This window comes from Heterocephalus glaber, unplaced genomic scaffold, assembly GCF_053883595.1.
Source record: "Heterocephalus glaber isolate CG9 unplaced genomic scaffold, H.glaber_assembly_v1.0 deba00001457, whole genome shotgun sequence".
Classification (NCBI taxonomy): Eukaryota; Metazoa; Chordata; class Mammalia; order Rodentia; family Bathyergidae; genus Heterocephalus; species Heterocephalus glaber.
In genome coordinates, this window is record NW_028258305.1 from 8,146,038 (window position 1) to 8,166,232 (window position 20,195).

The following is a 20,195-nucleotide window of genomic DNA, read 5'->3' on the forward strand; positions in this document are numbered from 1 at the left end:
ACTTACAAAGTTCTCAGTAATTAGGATACATTCTCTTAAAACCCTATAAAAATTATAACTTTCTTTCAAAGTCTGTGTCTTTCCTTAATTGCTTTTCTTGAAGGGGTGTTTTTTAGGTAGTAACCAGCCTCCTGAATCTGAGCATCTCCAAACAGCCTCCATAAAAATCAACATAAACAAGGAACAGAAATATAAATATATGTGATTCTCAATCTTCAGCATTTTTTTTTCCCATTAAGTTTATTGGTACATTTTAGGTATAAAATACAGTTACATTCATCATTGGGATCTTGTACCATTACATGAGTATCTTGTTTCTTTTTTTTTTTCCCCTTCCCTTGCCCTCCCTTCACCCCCTCCACCCTTCCCTATTTGCAAAGACTTTGTTTCCATTTTTTTCCTTTTCTCACATTTTTTCTTTTCCCTTCTTTCCTTTCCCCTACCCCTTCCACTTCCCCAAGCATAATTTCTATTGTATGTGTTTGTTTGTTTGTTTGTTTGTTTTTGGTACTAGGGATCGAACTCAGGACCTTGTGCTTGCAAGGCAGGCAGTGGAACCACTGAACTAAATCCCCGGCCATCTTCAGCATTTTGAGGAGACAGAATTTACATTATGTCAGTAGAGAAACACTAAATTACCAAAAAACTTCAGCTCAACCACAAATCTGTAGATTTGGAGAGCAGGGGCCACAGACTTAACAGGGAATGGGAGACACAGAAGAGTTATCCTTGTAAAGATGAAGTGCATAGCACTTGGAGGCTGAGTCAAGAGGATTGCCACAAGTTTGAGGCCAGCCTAAACTTCATAGCAAGACCCTGTTTCAAAACAAAAAGACTAGGAAGACCAACATTTTAGTGCCCAGAGATAAACAAAGATCTGAGATGCGGTTGTTCACGGTATTGGCTAAAGGGAAATGCTTGCTTTCTTAAGTGGGGCCAAAAGTGGAACCTCACAGAAACATTGCTGTTTAATGCTCCTTAGAGATGAGTTTTTTATTTTCCTAAAGCGCACTTGAGTATCCTTGTAACCATCTAATCTATTTTGTTACCTGGGATTTTAGAAGGAAAAAGCCTAAAACAGAGTAGTGTTGCCTGGACTGTTTGAGTGTACTTTGTATGTTCCTTCAGGCTATAAAGCAAAAGTACACTGATGTCATGAATTGGTATCATTTCCTCTACCCTGTGTGGTAATCATAGTAGGAAACTTCTGAGATTTTCACATACGAAAGTATTTTTGGACATGAAAATAAATGCTGTATTTCTTAAAAGGGCACATTACGTAATTTATTTAATTGACTGACCCCTAGTGGAAACCCTGATTGTTTCAGTTTTGGTTTTTTTTTGTACTAGGGATCGAACTCAGGACCTTGCGCTTGTGAGACAGGCACCAGAGCCACTGAGCTAAATCCCTGGCCCCCTGATTGTTTCAGTATTGAGGCTATAAAGAGAATGATCTGTTTGACTATTTTTAAAGCATTAGTTTGACCCAGGGTGGTGGTGCACTCCTGTAATCCTTGCTATTCAGGAGGTTGAGACAGGAGCATTGCACATTTGAGACCAGCCTGGGCACCTTAGTGAGACCCTGTCTCAAAATTAGAAGTGTGGGAGATGTACCTCAGTGGTTTACAGCTTGTTTAGCATGCTATGTGTCGGCCCCTGGGTTCAATACACAGTACTGTGCAAATATGTAAGTAAAAATAAAGTATTAGATTATCCCTAAAGTTTCATGCCTTTATAGACTATTGTCTTGTATTTCCTGTAATGTCAGAAGTCATAGATAAGCCCATGAGAAGTTGTCAGTGTTAGTATCAACTTTGAGAGGTCCAAGATATTTTCCTGGTGGGTATTTCCAGTTGCCAGTGGTCCCTAATGAAGCAGGCAGGATATTTTGAAGTGTAGAGCCAAGGGCTAGAGTATGGAAGCCTGTACAAGAGAGGACAAAGGGACTGAATTCATCCATGACTTCTAGAGTTTTGAATCCTTTACTCTAGGACGAAAGTTTAGGGGAAGAAGTACTTACACTATAAAGACATTTTGTAAAGGGCGGCACTTCATTTGTCATTTATGCCTGGGACTAGAGTGCATTAACCAAAATAATGGGTGATAGTACTTGTATTTGAACTTGTACTACAAGGTCTCTGCTACCAACTCTGTTCTTTTTAGTTAAAGACTATTAAGAGTTTCTTAAATTTTATCTGTATAGGATTTTAGGCTATGGATTGCTTATTACATTTCTCCTCTTAAAACACCTCCTCACATGTATTGCGTTTCTTTTCATTTTCACAAAAATACTAAAAATTAAATAGTCAAAGTTTATCTTTCCTCAGTATTACTAAGAAACACTAAAGCGAAGCAAAGATATATTAAGTGAACTTTGTCTTTAGAAAACTTTGATGTTAAAACCTTACCAATGAACCTACTACAACTTTTGAGAAGTTATTTTGGGAGCTCCTTTTGGGAAGCTTTTGAAATTTTGCACTGGAAGGTTACAGGAATTTTGTTTTTGTTTTTTTGCTCATTCTGTGAATTGAATCAGGAGTGTTCTTTCTTTGAGCTATGTGTACATCCCTAGCCCTTTTTATTTTTAATCTTAAGACAAGGTCTCACTAAATTGCCCAGGTAGAACTTGACCTTGAAATCCTTCTGCCTTCCAGATGCCAGGATTACAAGTGTGTGCCGCCACTCAGCTCAGGAAATTGAATTTAAGAGGCCCTTTGGGCCCTTGGCAAGATAGGATGTGATTCAGGGGTGCCTTACTTTGGCAAAGAAGTTTGAGCAGTTTGTCCACAGTCTACCTTTTGATCTGTGACAGAGATAAGGACTCATGATTTGTTCAGTCTTATTGACTTGGGTGCTCAGGTTCTTATTGGAACTAGAATATTGATAGCATAGAAACACCATTTGGTACACAATTCACTGGGCTGATAAAGGTATCTTAAAATGCAAAACCTAATTATTACTCTCACCCCCAAATGTCCCCCAACAGTCTACAATGACTTCTTTTTCTATCCAGAACAGTACCAAATTCTTTCTGGCAGTCAGGCTGGCCACAATTCGGCTGTTATCTACCTCTTCATATTCATCTCCTATACTTCCTCATGGACAGACTAACACACCTGTCTCTTAAAATGTTAGGACTACCAACTTTATTCCCCCAGAATTAATGTAAACTCATCTACTTAAGCTTCTGTATCAATTCTAACATTAATCATTGAATTTTGTCCACATGAATTGTAATTGTTTAGAATAGAAAATAACATTCAAAATGCCAATTTTATATCAGCTGTATTCCTTGTGAACTGGATTTATGGATACAGTATTAATGTTCTGGTTTAAGGAACATAGTGTTACCACTTAGGGATAACTATGAAATGTAAGTTTTAAAAAGCGATTGATTTTTGTTTATTTGTATATGATTTTAAAATGACATTTCTTTTGCTTTACTGTTGAGTTCTTATGTACTTTCTCATCTTAAATTGAAAGTAACTTGTTATAATTTGGAGAGTATTATAATTAAATATATATTTTAAACATAGCAGTTGGCTTTATGACCATTTTTTGTGTAACCGAAGTTAACTATTTTAATTATTATTATTTTTTTTACAGGTACAGTCATAGTGCTGAAGTTCAAGTTCGACTTCAATTTCTGACTTGTGTATTTTCAACTCTGGGATCACCTGATCATTTCAGTAAGGTTTTTGTTGTTGTTGTTGTTGTTGTTGTGGTACTGGGTATCGAACTCAGAACCTTGCACTTGCAAGGCAGGTGTGGTGCCACTGAGCTAAATCCTTGCCTTCAGTAAGGTTTTTAATACATGTGTTATAATCTGTTTTGATCCTTGGAATAATCTAATTAAATTTATTTCTACCTTTAGATTTCTGTTTTTTGATTAATCTCAATGTATTTATAAATTATATCAACATTTACACATTTTATTAAATCAGTTGAAATTCATGTTTATATTTTCATTAAAATTTTTCCAGGGTTTTGTTTTTATAAGATATTTTATAATAATTTTTAAATCTGTGGCCCAAGATCATTGAGTACATTGCTATTAAATTTTTTTCTGGCAGGCTTATTGTATTGTAATACTGAAAATATTTTCTTTTTCACACATTGTGTTTCCTAAGTTTCCAGACACTATCTTCTTAATATTAATACTTAGATGATGAATATGCCTCTCATGTTTTTGTTCTTGCTTTGGTCTTTTAAAATGCCGGTTTCTCAATGGATAAGGGACATTTCAAGAACAAAATACTTGAAATAGAAAATATCACTTTAGGGTGACTGCATCTTTTTGCTTTAGAAACTTGCTGACAGTTGAGTTGGAAATAGCCATTGTTTATTGTCAGGGCTAATCTTTTCAAAATTACTTAGGTTCATAAGTGATAGAGATAGTTGAAGGTCCAGGTTTATTTTTAAACTTAGTTTCATTAACAGCTAATCTTTCTGCTTTTTAAAGTAGAGAATGAGGGGGACGTGGTGACACACTTCTATAATCCCAGCACTCTAGGACCCTGGGAGGAAGATTGCAAATTTGAGGCCAGGGCAACATAGTGATTTGGAGGGACCTTGTTTCAAGAGAAAAGAAAAGGCCAGGTTGTTAGTGCTTATATGTTTAATGGCTTTCCAGATGAACACAGTTATGCTTTACTGTGTAGTTCACTGTGATTAACTGAGATACTATTTTGAAGGTACCTCTTTTCATTTATCTCTCATTTTAATTATCTAATGTATTTAAATTATGCACTAAAGATTTTTTATTTATGTTGGTTCCTAAGGGTACACATTCTTCTTAGAGTATATAATCTGTATGATAGCTAATTCTTTGAAAAAAATTAATAGAATACTTTTTTCTGATATAAATCTTTTTTGGATTAATATTGTTACTAGGTGTATATTTTTTGAGATATTTTTCTGTATTTGGGTTTTTGATCTTTTCCAATTAGAGTTAATGGTGGTTCTCGCATACATGTCCCTTTAGATTCTGGAGAACTACCCTATGCTTTATAACTCCTTAAATAGATGTTAAAAACTCCTGTGATATTTTTGTTCTAGGCTTTTGAATTGTCTTATTACTCATACTCATATCCATATAAAACATGTATGTGGTATTTACTATCTCAATAATAGTTCCTTATTCTTTTCTGATACTGATTATAATACCTTCTCTTTACTCCTGAATAGTTCATTCCTTTTTTTTGTCATAGTATGATTTCATCGCATTAATCTGGTTCCAAACTAATTGTAGCCTCAGATTTTGCTATTGTTGTTTTAGGAAGTCAGTTTTGCTTTGGTCGTCATAAGAGTCTCTCTTATAGTTTTTTGAAATAATGCTTAATATCATTTATCTCTTATATATGGAAACTGGCCTTATGTTATTCACATTATTTGTAATTCTCAAATCGTAGAACTAGTTCTCAGATTTTGAGAAATTCTTAACCCAAATTATTTTTACTATAATAAAATGATACATTTGTTTTTTAACGAGAATATTTTAGACCAGCTGACTCTGCTGAAATACTTTATAACTTGTATGCTTTTAGGTTATATATGTTACATTTACATTTTGAAAGCGTAAGTTATGTGAAATTTCTTATTAAATACTTTTTCTAAAATGCTCTAAGATGTCTCCATTAAATTTTTGGCCGGAATGATGTTTCTGGTGCATAGAATTAGAACCAACCTATATGTGTACTGTGATTAAGAATTTTTTAAACAGGGAGGCATAAGAATTGTTAGTGAGATAGTAAAAACTGCATACATATATTATATAAATAAACTGTGTGCATATATATGTATATATGTGTGTATATACATGTATATGTATATGTGTGTATATACATATTCATTTAAGAGTTGTATCCCAGCACTAAGGAGACTGACCAGGAGGACTGCAAGTTTGAGACCAGCCTAGACTACATAGCTACCTCTTCTCAAGAGGGAAAATGAAAAAAAAATGTGTAATTTTTTACATCAATGGTAAAGTGTATAATTTATAATTTTTACCTAGGATTAAGTTTAGAGCAAGTCGACATTTTATGGCATTGTTTAGTAGAAGATTCTGAGTGTTATGATGATGCACTTCATTGGTTTTTAAATCAAGTTCGAAGCAAAGATCAGCATGCTATGGGAATGGAAACCTACAAGCATCTTTTTCTGGAGAAGGTAATTTCATTTCCTGAAAGTTTTATTTTTTTATACTGGTTTTCTATATTCCTTTTTTATCTTGTGAAATATCAACTGTGTAATATTCTTTTCCTTCCTTTTTCCTTTTTGACATCGGTTTTTAAAAATGAGACAAAGTACTGGTTTTGGCAGTCCTTAAAACTTTTTGCCACTCAGATTTTGCTCTAAGTGTTTATAACTAAGTGAATGCTTAGCCTATATTTGTAAACTATGTTCTATTCTTTAGATAAAGTTCTCAAATTAACCATAATTAGAATAACTCATGAAGTCAACCATAATTATAAATTTAGATTGGGGGGATTTATTTTTTAAAATCCTTAATATTTTGCAGTTTGCAGAGGTAGTTGTCAAGACTACAGGTACAAAGCCTGTCTTCTGTGACTCTTCCTTATTTATGTTTTTTTTTTGGGTACCGGGGAGTCTTCCTTATTTAAATGGCTGGGTTCCTATCAATCTTCTGGGCAAAAATACCCAGTTTCCAGATGTAGATCCCTGGGAAGGCATTTCAGCAAGCATATTCATGACAGTAACGATGTAATGCCTATTCTTCCTCACCACATATGCCACAGTTGGTTCAGGTGATGATTTCCTAAATGAACTATTCCCACTTTAATTTTAAAACTCAATGAAAAATGGCAGTAGACTTAATTTCTTTTATTAGAGATTATGAAAATTCTCTGTGAACTCTTATTATCTCTCTCAGAGTATATGAGATATGATCAGTAAATACAGTGAATATTTAAATTTTTGTAAAATTATTAGATTATAAGATACATTGCCATTAATCTTCCTCAAATACTCCCTCCACTTTGAGCACACTTATGCTGTCATTCCTGCCACTTTCTGATTTGTTTTTTTTTTTCTTCCCCCAGTACCAGGCATCAAACTCAAGACCTTGTGCTTGTGAGGCAGGAGTAGCACCACTGAGCTAAATCCCTGGCCCTTCTGTCACTCTCTGAAGCAGTTCTGGAAGTACTCTTTTGTGAGTGTCTTTAGTTGTGCTGTTGTGACAGCTTTGATATCTTGAATGGATTCAAAACATTTACTTTTCATGGCCATTTTGACTTTGTGAAGAGCCAGAAATTTTGTGGTGCCAGATCTGGTGAATAAGATGGACGAGGTCACACCGTAATGTTTTTTATGAGCTTGCTTTTCTTGCGGATAACACTAAGCTACAGCATTCACCATAAGTTTATCATACCTCATAAAGCCACATCTTTAAAGACTACCAGAACTGCTTCAGAAATGATAGCATAAGTGTGTTTGATGTAGGGTAGGGGTGGGGTCTTTTGAAGGCATTAATGGCAATGTGTCTTTCACTGTAATACATTTTTAAAATTAAAATACACACCATAGTTTTTAGATAAGTTTGTGTAAATAAATGTTTTAGAATAGTCATGGCGAACCTTTTAGAGCTTTCTATGTTACAAACAGCCTGCTGCAGCACATGTGCCATAGATTCACCACCACTGTTTTAGAACATTTGCATTAAATTTCTTAGTAGATCCAAGACTAACTACAGATAGAACTTCAGTTATCTTGAATTTGAAGCCTTTGACTTTTTACAGAAACTAGATAAGGCTCCATATATAGTATCATAAATGTATACTGTATAGGTATGCAGCAAATGACAAAATATTTTTATTTATTTTCTCTAATTCAGTTCTATGTATATTTTGAAAATTGAAACACATTAGCAGGTTTCATTTATGCTTGAATTTTTCATTAAATTATATAAATTAATTTTTAAAATTATCACAAAATCTGAGCTGATATTTTTCCTTCTACAGTGTTTTTAGTAAATTTAAATTTGTTAACCTTTATCTAATAAAATAAAATATGTTCACTTACCACACTAATGGAACTTTAAAATTTGTTTCCCAAGATGCCCCAGCTAAAACCTGAAACCATTAGCATGACTGGCTTAAACCTGTTTCAGCATCTCTGTAACTTGGCTCGATTGGCTACCAGTGCCTATGATGGTGGTTCAAACTCTGAGGTATGGCTCTAGACTTACTGTTTTATTAGGCTAACTTGTTGAATTTTCCACTTTCCTTAAATTACGTTACCAGATTATCTTTCTACTAAGCACTAAATTTATTAAGTGAAATGCTTTTAGTCTAAATTTTCAAAAGCTACCGTTTGGTTTTTTAAAGTTTTATAAAGCAAATTTAGTTATCTCCTCCCCCCTTACTGGAGATAACCTTGGATGTAATGAATGAAAACCTGTTACATACTTTCTTTGATTTATAAAGAAGCCACCTGAATGTTCTTTTAGTCTTCTAGAACTTCCTTCATAACATAGTTATTTTTTGTGAAATGGAAGATTAATTTGTCTCATTTGGTATAGCCAAGCTTTTAGTTCTTCTTGGACAATTTAACTGTAGAGTTCCTCTTAGTAACCTGTCTTCTAGACTAGACTATATGACAGTTAGTGGGACATGGCAATCAGTTTATTAACTGAATACTCTCACAAATTGCTAGTCTTATATTTGACTTAGGGATATCATCCTACTTTGGTGGCTACTAGATATTGTTGAATGCATTATCATTCACTCTTCTAGCATACATTCTTAACTTGAAAAGTTTTTCTTATTGGACATTGTAGTTAATAATAACTTTCATTTGTTTAGTATACATTCATATTTTTCTTCCGAAGTTTTTTATATTAGGAAGGTACAGAAAACTAATGTTAATTTGTATAGTAAATGGTATCTAGAATGCTTTCTTGGTTTCTTACCTCATTTTTTCACAGTGAGTGGTTGTCTTTATTTTCATGTTTTGATTTTTAATTTTTTTACCTTATTTCAGTATCTTTTTTGTTGTTTTTTAAAAATTCAGTATCACTATGATAAATTTCAGTTTGATAATTTCAGAAAGCCAGATAGGTTTGACTTATCTAAGTTGTGGTCATTCTCTAATTAAAAGAAAATACCTCTTTTGAAGTAGATAATATTGATCAATTCTTCACCTAGAGCTATTCAGTCACCTAGTGGAAGGATATCTCTTATTTGCCCATCTTTAGGAGGGATGGTTGAGTTTTTTGTCTATTTGTTTGAGGCAGGGTCTCAGTGTATAGTTCAGGCTGGCCTAGAACTCACTATGTGGCCCAGGCTAGCCTCAAATTCAGTGGAGATCCTCTTGCCTCAGGCTCCTGAGTACTGGGATTATAGACCTGTGCCACCATGCCTGGCTTATCTGCCCATCTTTTGAGAGCTTTTACTCTCCACTGTTTCTATAGTTTCTAGTGAAAACATTCTTTTTTGCCATCTCATAGTTAATCTTTTTTGTGTAACTACACAGAAGGGATTGTTTTATGAGTGTAACTTACTTGAAAGCATTGAAACATTGTTGTGTTGATTATTTTATATGTTGATTTTATTCCTTTGTAGCATACCTTGGAGTTGTCCTACTATTTAGCCATAATTTAGGCATTAAACATCACATATTGTCGGCTACTTTATAAATACATTTTAGGGAACCAATACAGTTGGTTTTAAAAATTGCTTGCTAACTGAGAAAATTTCCAAGACTTTTTATCACTTACTATTTAATAACTGAAATTCCTTTTTAATACTTCAATAGAAATTTCCTTTTTAATACTTTATAAAATATTGAAACTGTTTGGTGTTTAAGACTTTAATATGGGGCAGGTATGGTGCCACATGCCTGTAATCCCAGCACTCAGGAGGCTGAGGCAGGAGGATTGCCATGAGTTCTAGGCCAGCATGGGCTGCATAGTGGGTTCAAGAACAGCCTGAACTGTACAGCAAGAGACTGTCTCCAAAAAAAAAAAAAAAAAAGACTTTAATCTGATCATTTACATCATTAGACAAGCAAAATTCAGAGATGTCATCACATTTTCTTCCTTAGCTGTGTGGTATGGACCAATTTTGGGGCATTGCTTTACGAGCACAATCTGGTGATGTGAGTCGAGCAGCTATTCAGTATATTAACTCCTATTATATTAATGGTAAGTGATTTTTAAAAAATTTTTATTTTATCCCTTTCCTCCCCTCAACCCCTCTCTGTGTACAGACACTTTGTTTCCATTTTTTCCTTCTGTTTTCAGTAAGTGATTTTTGAAGTATATCTAATAAGTAATTTTTATGAGAGTATTTTGTTAAACTGCAATTCATTGTGTTTTCATTAATATAGCTAAATAAGATTAAAATACATTTGTAAACATACGGCTTTCAGGTAAAACGGGTTTGGAGAAGGAGCAAGAATTTATTAGTAAGTGCATGGAAAGTCTTATGATAGCTTCTAGCAGTCTTGAACAGGAGTCCCACTCAAGTCTCATGATTATAGAAAGAGGACTGCTTATGCTGAAGACACACCTGGAAGCATTTCGGAGAAGGTAAGCTTTTAATTACTATACTTTCAGAATGAATTGCAGTCTTTTTATCGCAGTCATATCCAAATGTATTCATAAAATAAGATTAAAGCTTTTGTTGAGGGCAAGTAGAAAACATTATTTACCAAAACTAGAGGGCCAGTAATAAGAAGTAATTTTTATTCAGAGCATATACCACTTCACAACATAACAAGCTATGTTGTTTCCTGATAAATATTAGACTGAGCAAATGTGCAAGAGTAGGACTCTCTGGATAAAATTCCATCACTAAGAAGGTATTAATTATGACTGAAAAAGCAGAAACACCACTACTAAAAAAAAGACCTCTCATCAAGAACATCAGATAATATTTCAAAGTTGAATCAAGTTGAGTCATTTGTTTCATTTGCTGTTTTTTTTTCTTCCTGGACTAGGAGACAGTATTTTAATTTTGAATTTCCATTTACCATGGAAACATGACCAAAAAAATTCTGTGTTAATGAATATCTATATAATTAATTTAGACAGACCCTGTGTAATACAGAAATAAAGCAAATTAACATTTATGAATATATCAACTGAAATGAAAGGTAAGTAGATAGTTTTAATTAAGAAATTTTGTTAAAAATCATTAGCTGTGAGCAATGTAAAAGTATCAAGAACTGTGTTAAAAAAACTTTTAATCATTTTGTTTCAACTTCAGATCTTAATTTAATATTGAAAATCATAGATTTGATATTTATTGATAGTGTACTTTAAATGTCAGGGAAAATAGAATAAGAAAAGTACACATTCCTTATAAATAACACGGCTTTGTGATTTGAAACATTTGGAGATTGTGAAATTCTTTATTTTGATTATGATTATAATTTGTAGAAATTCTGCTTAAATAATTTCTTGTGTTTTTAAAGAATGTGTATAAGATCTCCTGAGTCTTCCCACTGAAACTTCATAGTGCCTCATAAAATTCACCACTTTAAAGAAAGAAATAAGCAAATGTGGCAGTCTTATTCAAATTAATAAAAATCAATAAATGTTCCTTATAAAATTCCAATATTACACCATGAAATTATAAAGAAAATGAGCTGCAGTTGCCTCCTGCAATTGCTCTCTTCCTATGGGAGATGGTTATTGTTAATGATACGGTATCAGTTCTTCCAAAATTTTTTCTCTATTGCCAAAAAAAAAAAAATCCCAGAAAGGGTTTGGTTTTTTGTGTGTATGTGGTGTTTTGTTGTTTTGGGTTTTTTTTGAGACAAGTTCTCCCTATGTAGTTCAGGCTGGCCATGAAACTCCTGCCAGTCCTCCTGCCTGAGCCTCCCAAAGAAAGGGTCTGTTTTAAACACAGAATTTGCACAATGTTACTAGTATCTAGCATTGTAGTGGGTACTTATTTTAAAAATATATAAAAGTGTATTATTTTCTGAGGGTTTAGCAGTGCATTTTATAAATTTAATGAGTTTAACTCCCAAATCCCTTCTCAGGTCTACAAATTCTGTTCTAACTCATGAAACAAAATTATTGTGATAGTCTTCATGTACATCTTTGGTTTTGTTCATGTTTGATGCTGACTGTTAAATTTATATATTCATTTATGAGTAACTAGTAAGCTAAGAAATAGGTAAAACTGAATATTAAAAACTAGTTTTCTGGGGATCTAGCTTAGTGGCACAGCACCTGCCTGGCAAGTGCGAGGTTGTGAGGTACCCACCCCCCAAAAAAATATTTTAAAAACAAATCTAGATGTTTTCATCCACTGTACTACATCAACTGCTTAATATGCTTTGTGCTGCTACTAATTTTAAATTGCCTAACATTTATAGACTTAAGATTGTAAAATAATTACTTTATTTGTGTATCCCTTAAAGAGTTTTGTTTTTAGGAAAAGATAAGGTTATACTCTCAAACAGTGGTTCTCAACCAGAAGTGATTTGGCTTCCTTGGGAACAGTAGGTAATAGCTGGAGACCTTTTTGTTTATCGCAGCTTTGGGAACTGAATTCTACTGGTGTCTGGTGGATAGAGACCAGGAATGCTGCTAAACATCCTGTAGTACAGGAGATACCTTCCCTTTTCTCCTCCCTCTCCTGATAACAAAAAATACTGGGTTCAAAATGTCAGTGCTGAGGTTGAAAACCCCTGGTCTTGAAATATACAGCAGAAAACATGTTTTAAAATTACTCTTTTGCTCAGTTGTAGAATTAAGACTGGATCACTTTTAGGGAATAAGGCAAATCCATTTGTCCCTTTACTTTCCATCCCAAAGCTATTGATTAGTTTTAGAGATTGATTATCTTTTTATAGCTAAATTTACATTCCTGGATCCTGTATTTAGCAACCAAAAATGAGTTAGAAAATTGACAACTATTTAATGAGTGTCATGCTAGATGTCTCTTTCCTTTGAAATATGGGTCTTTGGGCCAGGGATATAGCTCAGTGGTTCCAGTGCCTACCATGCAAGCACAAGGTCCCGAGTTCGATCCCTGGTACCAAAAAAAAAGAAATACGGGTCTTTGTAATGCATTTTAAAATTTTAACAATCATGAAATTAACTCTTAATTTTTAGAATATATTTCCATCTGAAAAATATGTCTTCAGAATATATTTCTCTTATAAGGACTTCTTAATGTCTTTTTCTTTTGAATGTAAGAATGACAGCTTGGTATTCCATTTACTGGGTTAGTTTTTATTTGTTTGCTTTCCTTTTATTTCCAGTATCATCTTTTAAAAAATAATTCTCAATGGGATTTTTTCCCCAGCAGTTTTTCTTGGAGACTATTTCGTTAGGAGTAGGTACTAGTTTTGTTTTAGACTCTGTATTTATATATTTAAGTTTTGTTCAATGTCATTAATTTAACCTTAAATTCAGTTCTATAAAATGGTGTGTGCTTGAACCTTCAGTGGACCTTTCCAATTTATAAAATATGAAAAACTTCTATAATATTAAAATGATTTAAAATGGTACCCTTTCTTTGTGTTTTTTGTCTCGTTTTAGGTTTGCATATCATCTGAGACAGTGGCAAATTGAAGGCACTGGTATTAGTAGTCATTTGAAAGCCCTGAGTGACAAACAGTCTTTGCCCTTAAGGGTTGTATGCCAGCCAGCTGGACTTCCTGACAAGGTAGTTACAGAATTCGGATTTCCAAATTGATAACATTTCTCAGTACAAATATCTGGTTTTTAAAAATTGGTTGCATCTCATATTTCAGATGACTATTGAAATGTACCCTAGTGACCAGGTAGCAGATCTTAGGGCTGAAGTAACTCATTGGTATGAAAATTTACAGAAAGAACAAATAAATCAGCAAGCTCAGCTTCAGGAGTTTGGCCAAAGCAGCAGAAAGGGAGAGTTTCCTGGTAAGTCAAAAAGTTAAAAAAAAAATTTTTTTTTAAAGATACTATTATATAAGCAACAATCTTAGTCCATTTTGTGTTACTGTAACTGTATCCCCCAGGCTGTGTAATTTATAAAAAACTGAAATTTAGTTCTCACTGTTCTGGATGTTGGAAAGTACAAAATCAGTACATCTGCATCTGGTGAGGGTTGTACTCTGGTTCCAAGATGGTGCCTCGAATGGTGCTAGACTCTCACAGTGCAGGATATTGAAGGTCAAAAAGAAATTTCCTCTGTGAAATCCTTTTATGCAAGCATTAATCCATTCATGAGAATGCAGTCTTCATGACCTAAGCACTTTCCAAAAAGCCCTTCCTCCCAACGTTGTTTTATAGGGAATTGACAAGAATTTCTGCTGGGGACTAAAATATCAAAACCATGCAACTAACACTGAACCTTTCTATCAAAGGATACCCAGTTATGTTCCCTTCCTGTTGATACTGTTGATTTTTAGGTAAAAAATTGCTAATAGGTATTTGAGATGTTGTTTGCAAACACTTTGTTTCTCAAAAAAAATTGCTTAGATCTTTTATATAACCATCAAAAAACTTTTGGAGGTGGGTATGGTGACCTATAATTCTAGCACTCTGGAAGGCTAAGGCAGGAGCATTACAAATTTGAGGTTAGCCTGGTCAATTTAGCAACTTAATGAGACCTTCTCTCAAAAAATAAAAAAGGGCTGGGGATGTAGCTCAATGTGAAGGCCCTTGGTTCAATCCTCAACAACAGAAAAAGACACCAAAAACATTTGAGAATTTTATCATCATTTATAAATTCAGGTTATTATTATGCTAATCATTTTATCCAATTAGATTTTTTCTGCTTCTTTGTTTTTATTTTTTTGAGACAAGATCTTGCTATGTAGCCCAGGCTGGCCTTAAACTTAAAATGATCCGCCTGCCTCAGCTTCCTGAGTGCTGGGATTACAGGCCGTGCGCCACCATGCTCAGCGTCTGCCTCTTTGATATATTGCACTTTTATTTTAAATAATACACTTTCCCATTTAATCTGTGCCTCTCTTCTAAAAAACATCAGGAAGGGCCGGGGATTTAGCTCAGTGGTTCCGGCGCCTGCCTCGCAAGCGCGAAGTCCCGAGTTCGATCTCCGGTACCAAAGAAAAAAAAAAAACAAATAAAAAACATCAGGAAATGTTTCCTGTGGACCTCCAAAATATGTTGGATACCTCCATTACTTTAACTCTTTGAGGATTTCTTACTGCTTTTCCATAGAATATGAGCAATTTTTAAATGTCCTTTAAAAATCATGAAAATGATTTTTGCTTATAATTTGTTTGAAGTAACCTTTTGCATATAGGTTGTGCATACCTCATGAAAATTGAAAATACTCTGAAATCTGAACCATTTTTAATCCCTACTTGATGCTCAAAAGGTTTCTGATTTTGGAACATTTCAGTTCTTGGATTTTTAGCCAGTCAAATCCATGTGAACATTTTAAAATCTAAAAAATTCTGAAATCTGAAACTCTTCTAAAATGTCTACTGAATGTGTATATATTCAGACAAGGGATACTCATCCTATATATATTTAGTTGTTGTTTGTTGTTGGGTTTGTTTGTTTGCTTGTTTTCTGCTTTTTTGTTACTGAGATTGAACTCAGGACCTTGTGCTTGCAAGGCAGGCATATTGCCACTGAGCTAAATCCCTGGCCCTTTGTTTCTTTTTTTGTTTTTGGGACAGGGTCTCCCTCCTTATGCCATTCAGATTGGCCTTGAACTCACTATGTAGCTGAAGCTGACCTCAAACTCATGGAGATACTCCTGTCTCACCCTCCTGAATGCTGGGATCACAGGCGAGCGCTGCCATGCCTGGCTATATTTTGAAAAGTTTACTGGGAATTGATCCCAGAGCCTTTGCACTGAGCTACATCTCCAGCTTTTTCTTACTATTTTCTTTTTCTTATAAAGACAGCATCTCCCTAAATTGTCCAGGCTGGGCTCAAACTTGCGATCTTCCTGCCTCAGCCCCTTAGAGAGCTGGGATTACAAACGTGTGCTACTGTGCCCACAAAGTATCTGATCTTAAATGAAAATATTTTTTCTTTTCTTTTTTTTCCTGTAAGGATTGAACTCTTAGGCTCATAAGTGTTAGGCAAGCACTTTACCACTGACTGGGCTATATCCTCAGCCATTTTATTTTTATTAATTTTTTTATCAAATACTGATTACTCATTTATTTTAAAACTTTTAATGATCTGTACATGAGTGCACATTAAATAAAAGTCTGGAAATTATTAATCTAAAACTGCAGTACTCTTAATCCCATGAACAAGTCTGCTGACAGTTCCACTTGGTAACTAAGGAGATAATTTCCTACACAGTATAGGCAAATCATCCAGTCTTTTAAACACATCTATAGTATTTTCACTTACCAAGATGGAAAATACTCAGATTTAGGAGAGAAGGAAGACCAGCAACTAACCTCACCAGGGCATTTCAGTGGAAGAGAACTATTCAAGAAATAAAAGATAGATTAAGGTTTATTTTTTGTTTGGTTTTTTTTTCCCACTAAGTTTATTGGTACATTTTAGGTATAAAATACAGTTACATTCATCATTGGGATCTTGTACCTTTACATGATGTATCTTGGTTCTTATTTTTTTTCCCCTTTTCCTGCCCTCCCTTCACCCCCTCCACCCTTCTCTATTTGCAAAGACTTTGTTTCCATTTTTTTTTCCTTTTCTCATATTTTTTCTTTTCCCTTCTTTCCTTTCCCCTACCCCTCCCACTTTCCCTACTCCTTTAGACCTTTTCTTCCTATTACACAATATCAATTATATATTTTTTTAAATTGCAATATCAAAATTTAGAGGACATTACCACAGATTTTACAGAATTTAAAAGGTATAGAAAGCATTTTTTAAAAATCCTTTTTGAAATAAATTTGACAACTTCTAAGAAGTACCTTGGAAGACAAATTAATGAAACTGACTTTGAAGGAAATATAAATTTTAAATAGCACTATTAAAGAAAATGTATTCCTAGTTTGAAAACCTACCTGTATGACAACAACAGGCTTATATACATTTTAACTGATAAATTATATCAAACATTTAAAGCAGAAGAAAGAAGGAACACTTCTCTCATTTTAGGAACTCAACATTGTGCTAATGCTAAAACTGGATAAAGATAATAGAAGAAAAAAGTATGAACATAGATAAAAATTTATTTAAGAAAACAAACTATTAGAAGTCAGATCTGGCAGTATGTAGAAAGTGATTTTATTATAGGGATGGCAGTGTTTGTTCAGCACTGGAAGATCCAGCCCCAAAAGTCATCATTTTAACAGAGGAAAGGAAAAAGCCATATGATCCTGTCAGTAGTTGGAGAAAAAGTATTGAACTAAATTCTATAGCTGTTCATGGTAAAAGCTATCAGGAGACTAGAAGTAAGAACAGAACCTTCTCAACAGATTAAAGACATGTACTCCATACTTCCAGCAAAAACATCTTACATGAATGGAAAAGATACAATGCTTTCTCCCCAAGGTGGGGAAGAAGGGCAGATATGCATACTCTTCATCTGTCCATTAAACTTTGAAACATAGGCCCAAACCAAAATAGTCTGGCAATAAAATGACACAATTAGGATAAGATTGGCAAGGTAGAAGTAAAATCTGTATATGTAGATGAAATGATCATCTACAGAGAAAATACTAAGAAATCTCTAGGAGCCCCTAGAACTTGTATTTGAATTAAGCAGGATTAGAAAACACAAGGTATATATATAAAATTCAGGTCTGTGTATACTTGCTATAAATGAAGAATTGGATATTGAAATTTAAAAGTTGTGTAGGAGTACAAAGGACCTAGAAGAGTAAAAAAAAAAAAAAAACGGTGTTGGAGGACATTTATTACCTAATTTTAAGACTTCCTCTAAAGCTATAGTAATCAAGGCAGTGTTGGCATAAGGAAAGACATAGAGATCAATGGAATAAAACAATCTAGAAATAGAACCACACATATATGGTCCACTGAGTTTTGAAAGATTTAACATTAACATTTTATAGAACATAAACTCAATTCAAGAGCAGAGGAAAAGAGTGTTTTCAGCAAACGGTACTAGAACACCTGGTATCCATATGTAAAAAATTAACCTCAACCCTTTACTTCCATACATGAAAATAACTTGAAAGGATCTATGAACCTAAATATGAAAGACTAAAACTGTAAAACTTTTTAAGGGAAAATGTTCATGAATTTAGGGTAGGCAAGAATTTCCTAGGATACAAAAAACATTAAAAAAAATGATAAATGAGATTCCATCAAAATTTAGAACTTTAACATTAAGAAAATGAAAGTAGCCCTTAAACTGACCATATTTATAGTACATATAACCTAAGACCAGAATATATAAAGAACTCTTACAGCTAATTAATAGACAACCCAATTAAAAAGTAGACACAAGAAGATGATAAATAGCCAGTACAGATATGTATTGACTTGTCATTGTCATGACTTTTTCTTCTTGTTACGTTCTCCCCCTGTGCGATTAATTTCTTGTTGCGCCCAGCAGATTAATTCTGCTGGGCTTCCTGGGGTTGCGATCCTCATTGTCTTTTCCTAGGATATTGGCTAAAATTCTTTGGAGTGCTGGTTTGTTATTTATGAAGTTCCTAAGGTGCTTTTTGTCATGAAAATATCTTACTTCTCCATCCATTTTGAAAGATAGTTTTGCAGGGTACATCAATCTGGGTTGGAGGCTGTTTTCTTTAGGGCTTGAAATATGTCACTCCAAGCTCTTCTAGCTTTGAGGGTTTGTGTTGAGAAGTCTGCTGTGTTTCTGATGGACTTTCCTTTGTATGTGATTTGTTTCTTTTCTCTCACTGCTTGTAGAATTTTGTTCTTCTGTTGGGTTTCTGGAACCTTAACAATTATATGCCTATGTGTAGATTTTTTTTGATCAAGGCTATTTGGAGTTCTATATGCCTCACTTTTCTGTATGTCAAGTTCTTTCCCCTCCTTGGGAAGTTTTCTACTATCACTTCTGTGAACAGTTTTTTTATGTCATCTGCACTCTCTCCTGTTTCTTCATTGACTGCAATCTGTCTTATGTTATTCTTCTTTGCATCGTCTAGTAGCTGCTGGATTGATTTCTCATGTTCCCTTACAATTTTAAAGCAATTTTTCTTTTCCTGTTCACTAATTGCAACCTTATCTTCTAAGTCTGAAATTCTGTCTTCACCTTGGCTCATTCTGCTATGTAAGCTTTCAGTGGAGTTTTTAATGTCCTGGAAATCTGTTTGCATCTGTTTCATGGATTCCATTTGTTTCATTTGTTGTGATTCCATCATGTTCCTCTATTTTTTTAATCTGTGTCCTCTAGATTTATTAATCATGTCTTGCACTATGGGCACAATCTCTGCTGTTATCTGAGAAATTATTTCTGATTTCATTTTTTCCAGATCCTCTTTTGTTGCCAGTTCGGGGAGTCCAGATGGTTGCGTATCAGAGTGTTCCATCTTGTTTCCCTTTAGGGTTGCTTTAGGTGATCTGGAAGTCTGGCTTTAAGACTTGTTTATGTGTCTTCTCATTTTGACTGTAGGGGGGTGGTATTGCTGACACCTGCACGGCTCACCTCCTGTGCGCTAGGAGAGGGGGTGATACGGCAGCCCAGAAGCTTCCTTCTGGGCACTGGGAGCGGCTTACCTCCTGTGCACTGGGGCAAGGGTTGGTACGTTGGCCCGGAAGCCTCCTCCTGGGCACTGGGAGCAGTCACCTCCTGTCATTAAGGTTGTTTTTGATGAGCACTCCTTTCCAAAGTACAATAAGAATTTTTTTTTAGTATTAGGAAGGACAGTTGAACTACCCTTAGAACAGACACCCAGTGGTCGCATTGGTCATTTGTCAAGGTTGGTGATTCAAACAAAGGGAAGGTCCCAGGATGGCTGGCTCGAGACAACCTGAGACCCAGTCAAACACAATGGCCTCTAGAGAATAGTTGGGGACACTGCTAAGACACATCTGGGCCTAAGCCAAAAGCAGATACCACTCCCTGGTAGAGTATGGAGCAGATGGAGCTGGCTTCAGGCTCAGCCCTTTTATTTTGAGACAAGGCCTTGTTAAATTGCCCAGAGTGGTTTTAAATTTTTTTATCCTTCTACCTCAGCCTTCCAAGTAGCTGGAATTACAGGTGTGTATCACTACACCCTCCATGAAGTTTTTTTCTTGAATAATTAAAATATTTCATAGAGAATAATAAATATGGAAAAGTCTCCCTCTTACCCCATCTCTAAACTACCTATTTCCTTTTGCCTGATAC

At 34.5% G+C, this 20,195-nt stretch overlaps 1 protein-coding gene across 5 annotated transcripts in view; it reads left to right on the forward strand.

Moving 5' to 3' along the window:
- The window catches only part of Usp34 (ubiquitin specific peptidase 34), a 269,176-nt gene that overhangs the window by 134,810 nt on the left and 114,171 nt on the right, over window positions 1–20,195 (forward strand). For all 5 annotated transcript variants that reach the window (XM_087216017.1, XM_087216020.1, XM_004867234.4 and 2 more), the window contains 7 exons: window positions 3,607–3,689; window positions 6,014–6,168; window positions 8,075–8,188; window positions 10,063–10,162; window positions 10,390–10,549; window positions 13,520–13,646; window positions 13,735–13,882. In XM_087216017.1, coding sequence (XP_087072143.1) covers window positions 3,607–3,689; window positions 6,014–6,168; window positions 8,075–8,188; window positions 10,063–10,162; window positions 10,390–10,549; window positions 13,520–13,646; window positions 13,735–13,882 — 887 coding nt within the window. The remainder of the gene's footprint in view (window positions 1–3,606; window positions 3,690–6,013; window positions 6,169–8,074; window positions 8,189–10,062; window positions 10,163–10,389; window positions 10,550–13,519; window positions 13,647–13,734; window positions 13,883–20,195) is intronic.